Source organism: Rhinolophus ferrumequinum, chromosome 19 (genome assembly GCF_004115265.2).
Source record: "Rhinolophus ferrumequinum isolate MPI-CBG mRhiFer1 chromosome 19, mRhiFer1_v1.p, whole genome shotgun sequence".
NCBI lineage: Eukaryota > Metazoa > Chordata > Mammalia > Chiroptera > Rhinolophidae > Rhinolophus > Rhinolophus ferrumequinum.
The window spans coordinates 21388398-21397742 of record NC_046302.1 but is presented as its reverse complement, the minus strand read 5'-3'; the positions used below and the strand labels follow the sequence as shown (position 1 = coordinate 21397742).

The window sequence follows — 9345 nt, the reverse complement described above, 5'->3', positions numbered from 1 at the left end:
GCAGTCCCAGTGCGGGCAGTATGTGGATCTTTAAAAATATTGCCCTTTGGGTGGGTTTATAGCACAACAATGGAGTTAGAAGAACAATTGTTCTTCTTGCAGTGGTGTTGGGTGCAGGGCAGTACTTAAAGGCATGGACCTCGTATTTATAACCCCTTAGGTTGAAGTCAGAGGTTTGAATGGCTAGCAGAGTAATACAATTATTTTTTATGATTGGATCTCAAAGGACTTTATAAAAACTACATAACTAAGGCCATGTGTAATTATTGAAGTGTAGCCACCTGTGGGAAAGAAATGGTTGACAATGTAAGCTTTCTAGAATCTTCCTGCATCAACTGACATTAGGAATGGAAACCTGTAACACAAACACATCTTTTGAATGGGCGAGAAAGAATTCTCCATGAAAGTGGAGACGGTTTAAAAAAAAAAAAAATCTACTTACAAGGAGAGAGACTGAGATTCCAGTACTCATTATGCCAAGGCATCATAGGCTATAATCGCACCCACCCCCCAGAGGGTCTCTCTGAAGTGGTGACCTAAAAACAGATTCGCCAGTTGGCTGGAGCAGGCATCCTAAAGTTGCAGCAGAAGAGAATAAGCTTGACTGACTTCAGCCCCTGAAGGGTTCTATCTGTAAATGCAGAAGTGGAAACAAAAACATTTTTTATTAGTCTTAAATTGACCCTCATTTTAATAACTAGCCACAATGTCAGAAGCATAGACTGGAGTCATTCTTTAGCTTTGAAGAGCTAACGCGTCATGTATGCATTTCTCTTTCTTTGATATTTTTGATATTGGATTCGTATAAAGTGTCCATATTCTTGAATAATAAGGAAGGTGAGTTTTTATCATTTTTCTCTGCATACTACTTAAAGTATTCAGAGTGTCTCCTTATTTAAAAACAAACAGGCCTGCAAACTGGATGTGTAGCATTTAAATAATCATATTAAAATTCAGACCTAGTGCCCGTATTTCCCTGAGTGCTGTCAGTTTTATGAGAAACTCAAAACTCATGCTAAACAACTAAAAGTATTGAGTGTGTGTGTGCTGCCTTCCAACAAGTATTTAATGGTGTGGGAGCCAATTTGCCATAATTGGGACAGTTATTTATTTTCCTGCATTACTCTCTAATTTGGCAGTATTTTACCATTTGGTTTTAGTTTGTTGGAGATCTTTGAATCATTACTCATTTGTTGCATCGATAGCTGTAGACGGAACACTTGAAACCAGCAAAGTCAAATGTGGGGGATCGTACGTATAATGTCAATTTTGGAAAACGTAGGCCTGTAGGTGCTTTTTAATTTGAAGGTACCTGGTCTGTTCCTGTTTACAGAAAAAATACCAGCAAAGGGCTTTTTATGTACTCTTTTATTTTTTTCTTCTCTACCTTCTCATCATCACTAAATAATATTTACTAAGCACTCACCTGGACACGGTGCTGTGCTGGGCAAAGTACAAGACAAACGAACAAGATCCTGTGATTACTCCCCCAGGATTGAGCAGTCTACACCCCAGTATGTTGAAATGGGCACAGTGTAGAGTGTTGAGATAATAATTTTCCAGATGGCAAATCAACCCAAATTACCAATTTACTTAAACACTACATTCTTTAAAAACAAACAAACAAACAAATAAAACTACTTGCTCTTTGAGATGGGAATTCTGCTTTTTTTCATTAACCCAAGAGATTATATATGTTGAATGTAAGTTGATTTTGGCATATGTAAATCATTTGAAAGGTGGTGATATAGTTAAGTTTATTGCAGCTGTGAAGAAAGGCTTTGGAACAACTGCCAGCAAAAAAAGAGCACAGTTACTTGTAGAAATAAAGTTTATAGAAACTTGTTACGTGCAAGATAGCAGAAAGCACTTTCCTACACTTACTGACGTTTCTAAGAAATCTGGACTAATTTAGTTTCTGTGAATTCTTGGTTATAACATTTCAAATATTTATCCTCCCATATGTAAAAATTTGACTACAGATAATGCATTACATATCTCTTAGGTATTTTGACACAACTATTTCGGAACTATTTCATTAACTACCCTATTTTGAGACAGTAATTTCTGACTTTGGAGGACTTTTTGCTATTAGAAATTAGTGCCCCGTACATTAAGTTATATTACCGTAATTACTGCTAAGGAGGCATAGTGTCCCCCTCACTCCCTCCTTTTGCTTTCCTGCCAAGGGGAGCAGTGGCAGCATGGGGCAGGGGGGTACTTCTCTACAATGAGTCAAGGACAGCATAAAGAATCAAGAAGTATTTTAAGTATTTATTGAGCTTTAAGTGAAAACATTACTTGTGTTTTACTTTCCTATTCCCCCTTGCTATGTATGTAGCATGCTTAGGATTCGAATGGAAGTATTATTAGTTTTCCCATTCTTTTTATTTAATTTTTTATAAATTTTATTGAGGAATATTGGGGAACAGTGTGTTTCTCCAGGGCCGATCAGCTCCAAGTCATCGTCCTGCAATGTAGTTGTGGAGGGCACAGCTCAGCTCCAAGTCCAGTCCCCATTTTCAATCTTTAGTTGCAGGGAGCGCAGCCCACCATCCCAAGCGGGAATTGAACTGGCAACCCTGTCATTCAGAGCTTGTGCTCTAACCAACTGAGCCACCCAGCCGCCCCAGTTTTCCCTTTATTTACTTTTGATATTGATAATGGCAACCGAAAGTTGTTGACTTGATTGTAATTTGTAATTGTTCTTTGTATATTTTGTTTCATTTTTGCTCATTTTGAAAACAAGAGAGGTAGGAGCATACTTAAACTTGAGTTTGTATTTGTAGGAATGTTTTGCTGTGTGGTAGAGCTTATTTAGCGATCACTGTCTAGCAAATAATGGGGTAACTGTGTGTTTTGACCGGTTTTTAAGTAAAGGTCAATTTCATGCTTATGGTAATTAGCTTAGCTTATTCTAGACTTTTGGCTATTTCTGGTAATTTCCCGTGAAAGAGTATATTTAGCAGGAAAGAAATTCATTCTTAAACACAGTGGTTTTTTCCCCTCTTTACATTGGAGACTGTTTAATTTTAAAAGTGACTTTTATTTATTTATTTATTTATTTATTTATTTATTTATTTATTTATTTATTTGTTTGTTTATTTTTAAAGAAAATTCCCCTAAAAGGGTTGAAAAAATGGCAAAGTTAACCTTGAGTGGGGCACATTATTTGAAAGAGGAAATGGGCAAAGGGCTGCATGGTAGAAAAGAAAGGGAAAACCTCCAGACGTCACAAACTGAAATATTTTAGGGAACACTCACTTTTGATTTTTCTGTAATAAAATCTGCAATGAAAGCTTCCCATTTCTGTTTCGAGGAAAATTGTATTTCTGTTTTTGGTAGCAAGAAAATTAAACGTTACTTGAAAAGAACCTGTTTTTAAAGCCTATACTTACAGTCTTGATTTTTTTCAGACCCCAACTGTAAACTTGAAGACAAGACTGAAGATGGAGAGGCACTAGACTGTAAGAAGAGGCCGGAAGACGGGGACGAGTTGGAGGACGAGGCTGTGCACAGCTGTGACAGCTGCCTGCAGGTGTTCGAGTCACTGAGCGACATCACAGAACACAAGATTAATCAATGTCAGCTGACAGGTAAACAATACTTAGCATTTCTTGTCTTCTCACCATTTATTTCTGATTTTTCAGTTTCTTCCTCCCCCCCACCCCTTACTTCTAATTATTTTATTCCTATACTTGAACTCCAAGCTAGGAATGTCTAGAAGTGCTTTAGAAAGAACTCTAAGGTGGTTTATGGCAAACTCAGCGTCACCGTCCTTCTTAGCTTTTGAATTGTACCTAGAGTTTAATAGCTATGGATGTTTTCATTTCCATTTTATCTTTTTTTAAACAACACTGATGCCATCTAAGTGCTAACATTGGGTGGCTAAAATAGAGTTTAAGAATACCTTCTGAATATTTTTTTCAGAAATGTAGTAGGCCTTAGCTTGTTTTAGTTTAAATATCATCTCCTCAAGGGAACTTTCCCTGCTCCTTCTCTGGCTGAGTTCGGTGCCTTTCTGTATTCCCATAAAGTTCTACGCTTATTCTTGAGTATCACAGTTTTTTCCATCTCCCTCATTAGACTGAAAGCTCATGAGTGGCGGGAACTGTGTCTTAGTTGTCATTTGTAGTCTCTGAGCCTTTGGCCCACCGTAGATACTCACTAAGGGACAGAGGCTATTCTGCTATGTAGTTCATGGGGAGAATCAGATTAAAATGACATGAGCATGACATATTCAACTTAGTGGTTGGCTAAAACTAAAACTCAGTTTACCAAATTTCTGCCTTCTTTAAAAATATATCCTACAAGAATGTACTATATGAGACTGCACGGGACATTTTAGATAGATATCTTTTTTTAGATTCATGTCATGTTTCTTTTACTGTTTGAAGCTGACCCTGCTTCTGTGTGTGTGTGCTTTTTTAGTTCTCTTTCTGTATCTTATTTTTCCTAGCAAAAACCTCTCTTCAATGAACCATGTGTAGGAAATATATTTACTAGACAAGTGGTTCTCCAACTGTTTTCCACAGAATATAGATATTTTTGTAAGATTTTAATAGGTGTTCCATTTTAACCAGGTTTCCTGACATAGATTATTGTGGAAATGTTGGATTAAATCCAATTACTTAGGCTTCTTTATTAAAGTGTACTGTGGCTCTTCAAGAAGGGATTGCAATGAGTAAATTTATTAGACCATAGAATCTTCATTCTTCAGAAAACTGATTACCGTTTTTTGAAACATAAGTGTAGGAATTGATGAAGCTTATATAAACATTGTCCATGTATATATTTTTGTGTTTTTTGGTAACTTTGTATTTGGTATAATTCCAAATTCATAGAAAAATTGTAAAAACAGTACATGTAACTACCATAATACCATTTACCCGATTCATCAATTGTTTACATTTTACCCCATTTGCTTTATCATTGTCTCTCTTTTTCATCCATTTTGTTCTTAATCATTTGAGAGAAGGTTGGAGACATCACACCCTTCTAAATATATCCTGAATATTTCTTAAAAACAAATACATTCTCTTACATGTGACACACTCTCTTAAGTGTGTCACAGCACACTTAATCAAAATTAGGAAAGATAACGTTTAGCACCATACAATATTATTATCTAATCCACGATCAATATTTAAATTTCAACAGTTGCTCTAATAATGTCCTTTAGAGCTTTTTTTTTTTCTTATCTAGGGTTCAGGATCATGCATAGCATTTGTCATGTTTGTTTTGTGTCCTTTCACCTAGAATGACCTCTCAGCCTTTCTTGACCAGTACCTGCGAGCTACTTTGTAGAATGCCCATCTGTATTTGAGTTTGTTAGATGTTTTCTCATGGTTAAATTCAGGTTATATACTTACATGGCGGGAACACCACAACACCAAAGTGATGTGCCTTTCTAAGTGCATCAGATCAGAAAATATGTGATGTTGATTTGTTCCAATGTTGATGATGTTAACACCTTTTTAAAGATGATGCCCACCAACTTTCTCCAGTGTAAAGTTACTATTTTCTCTTTGTAAATAATAAGTTATCTGTGGGAAGATACTTGGCACTATGTAAATATCCTTATCCTCATAAAATACCCATTTTAACTCCATAAATTTTGTATTTTTTGTATTTATTAGTTGACCTGCTGTTATTACAATTTCATTTTCTTATTCATTTGTTTATTCATATCACGATGGCTTTTTGAATTTTTATTTTATTCAGTGGGTCATAATTCGTTACTATCATTATTTTGATGCCTAAGTTGCCCGAGATTTAGCCAATGGGAATCTCTTCCAACTGGATTCTGTGTCAATTTAATATGGCTCCATCATTATTTGAGGACTTACTTAGTTTCTACTGTGTACAGATGCCCCAGGCTCACCTTCTTGTCTCAGTCGGCAGCCTTTTTTCCAAGGAGCCCTGTTTCCTTTAAGAGGAAAAAGGTATTTAGAAACCAAAATATGAGCACTGTGAGTGCTCGTTGTTATAAGTATATTGATTATAGAACCTCTCAGCAGACAGAATTAGGAAATGTATATGTATATTTCATATAATACACATGTAATATAATTCATAAAATACACACACATATATACAGATACATACATAAATGTAGTTTTGTCTCTCTAATAAGAACCATGTGTTCTTATTGATACCTCTAATTGAATCCAACATTTCAGGTACATCTCAGTTATTTTCCTTTCCTTTTCCTACCTTCTTCAGCAGCGAGAAACCTAGCTTGCATCATCTTCAATGTGTTTACTATGTTCTTGACTCTAGAATACATATTAAGTACTTTCAAAATTGCTTATTCATATCATGATAAAGAGAGCATCTAATAGTTGTTTATAATTATTAATACTATAATTATTAATTTAACATTTACATAAAGTTAAATATATGGATTTTAAGTGTATAGTTTGATGAATTTTGACAAAATACATACACTGGTATGATCCACATTCCTCTTGAGATAATTTTTTTGCATCCTAGAAATTTCCCTTGTACCCTTTCCAATCAATAATGCTCCACCAGAAGTAACTCGCTTTTAAGGTTTTTTAACCATAGATTGGTTTTGCCTGTTCTAGAACTTCTTGTAAGTGAAATCACACAACATGTGAGTATATTCTCTATTTGTGTCTAGCATCTTTTGTTCAGCATAATACATGTGAGATTCTTTCATGTTGTGTCTGGGGGTAATATGTTCTTTCCTTTATTGCTGAGCAGTATCCCGTTGTATGAATATATCATAGTTTGTTTTCGATTCTCCTGTTGTTAGATATTTTGGTTATTTTTAGTTTTTGGTTATTGTGAATAAAGTTGTTGTGAACCGTTCTACATGGATCTTTTTGTGGACATATGTTTTATCTCTCTTGAGTTAATAAGTAGAAGTAGAATTGCTGGATCATGGCAGTAAGACGAGGTGCGTTTAACTTTATGAAAACTTTTGAACCCTTATCCTACCTGGTTACGCCATTGTACACTCCCACCAGTAATGTCTGCGAGTTCCGGTTGTGCATCCTTGATAATATTTGTGTTGTCAATCTTTTTAATTGTAGCATTTTGTTAGGTGTGAATAAGTATTCTTCGTGGGTTTATTTGCATTTTCTAGCTCATATACATTTAATTGACTTTAATGCATTTTTTCCCTCAGAATGCATACTTTTTGGAAAAATCCCACTAACCACACGCAATTAGTGTATGATTCCATTTTCAGTGGAATAGCTAGTTAGTGCTTTAAAGGAAGCTTTATTAATGAAGGATTAACACTAACCTTGGGTAAAGACATGGGAACTTAGCTGACATGGCCAGTATATACTATGTCAGCAGGAAATCTTTAGGTAAGAGTGGGTTGTCTGTCATGTGAAAGGGTAACTTCAAAATTCAAATAATTATAAAAATTTTAAATTCTATATAATGTTTACTTTTTATTGAGTTCCTGCCAAATAGTTATCCGTATGTTCAGCTCTATGAGATAGAGTAGAAACAAAACATGTATTCTTTTACAACTTTATATATTTGTTCCTTTATATACTATACAGCTTTAGTATCAGTGCAGAAAATACTGGATTTTCAACACATGGTATGGTCAAGATAATATTTATGGGTTAAATAGTGTTTTTCTTCAAAAGCAAAAAAAAAAAAAATCCCATAAAAAAAAAATTTGGTTTATTTTGATCTCAAGCTTTCTAAAAGCAGGGAATCTAGTCTGTGCTCACATACCACAATATTTGAATCTAAGGTAAGAAAACAGGCTTATTTGTGACTCAATGAAACACATTTCAGGAAAGGTAAATCTGGTAGACTTGGTCCTGTTAATTGATGTTCAGAATGTTTTCTTGGGGAAGTTGTAGATTGATGAAGAAAAGCAGAAGTGCAGGATCAGAGAGAGCAAAAAAGAGGGGGAGAAACAAAACTAGGGATCATTCACATTTGTTGAAGGTGTTAAAGTTGAGACTTGGATTGGCCAAGTGTCTAATCAGGAAAAGATTAAAGACACTGAAGCCATTTTAATTAAAAAAGTAACATGATACTTTTACTTTCTTCCTTGGTTTTATAGTCTTTTCATATAAGTTAGGATGTCCAACTCTTCTAATTTTTATTTCCTGCTGCTTGAGTTAACTCTTTTCTTGGTGCTGCTTTTTTTCCCCCCTCTGATAGACTAAGTGCTAGTTTAGCAAAGGAGGATATTTCTAGTTGTTTTCTTTTTCTCTCTTAGTTTTACACACTTTCATTATTTTTTTTCATTCTTTCTGCCTTTTAACTTCTTCTAGCCATATTTGTATTTTTGCTATTTTCCTGATTCCTGTCCTTTCTTCAAGACTCTAAATTTCTTTGTTGTACGTATTTCTCCTCTTTATTTCTTTATTTATAGTCTCTTGCTGTTCTCTCAACTTTTTTTCTGTGCTCTTTGTGGTTTCCCTTTCCCTTCTATTAATCTTAAAGTCTTTACTTACATGTTTGGTCCTACCCAGCTAGACCTTAGTCTGAAGACTTTTTGGTGAACAATTTACATGAAGAAAGAGGGAATTCTGAGTAGTGTACTAACAGGTTATCTATAGGGTAGAATGTGGAGAGAAAGACATCTTAAAACTTGTTAATTGCAAAAGAGCAGAACACTGGGTATTCTATGGTCTGACGCCTGTGGGAGTTACTCAGGGTAGTTGTGTTGTCAGAGAACTGGCAGAAACCTTGCCTTGAGATTCCTCCCATCCTTTAACACAGGGCTTCTTGGTAACTTGAGATCTGTTCCTTTGGTGACTTTCGTCCCCAAGGGTGAGGTGATTCCAAGTAGAGTCTGTCTAGATGCAAGCGGGTTCACTCTCTATCAAAAGTCTTGAGATCCTGGAATAGTCTTGCCAGGTGAGCCCAGGCTGGACTGGGCCTTAGGAGATAAGGTTCAAGTGTAAAGCAAGATGGTTAATTCCAGACCCAGATGTGCAAGTCACCTAGTGGATTGAGTATGCCCCAGGTCGATTCATGAGTGCATACCAATTAACTGGACTGAACTCACAGCCAGTAGATCCAGCAGAAGAGCCAGGGACCTAAGGGGTCACACACACGATAGGTGGAGTTCATCACTTCTGGACAAGCATCCTGATGTAGGAAAGAGCAAAGCGTTCCCTAAGGATAGTAAGATGGCACTCACAAAGAGGAATTCCTTCTTCTTTGTCTCATGGTGCAATTTTCTTCTAGTCTGCAGTTCAACATGTATAAGTAAGTTATGTTCATCCCTGCTTGAAGGATTAAAGGGAAAGGTGAAAGAAAAAATTAAATCCCACTCTTCAATTTTAGCAGTAGATGGAAGCCACCTGTCTTGCCCCAGCCTTGCTCTCTTTCCTG

At 35.8% G+C, this 9345-nt stretch overlaps 1 protein-coding gene across 6 annotated transcripts in view; it reads left to right on the top strand.

The window, feature by feature from the left end:
• ZNF521 (zinc finger protein 521) overlaps positions 1-9345 on the top strand; it is a 280797-nt gene that overhangs the window by 25443 nt on the left and 246009 nt on the right. For all 6 annotated transcript variants that reach the window (XM_033087527.1, XM_033087526.1, XM_033087530.1 and 3 more), the window contains one exon: positions 3417-3596. In XM_033087527.1, coding sequence (XP_032943418.1) covers positions 3417-3596 — 180 coding nt within the window. The remainder of the gene's footprint in view (positions 1-3416; positions 3597-9345) is intronic.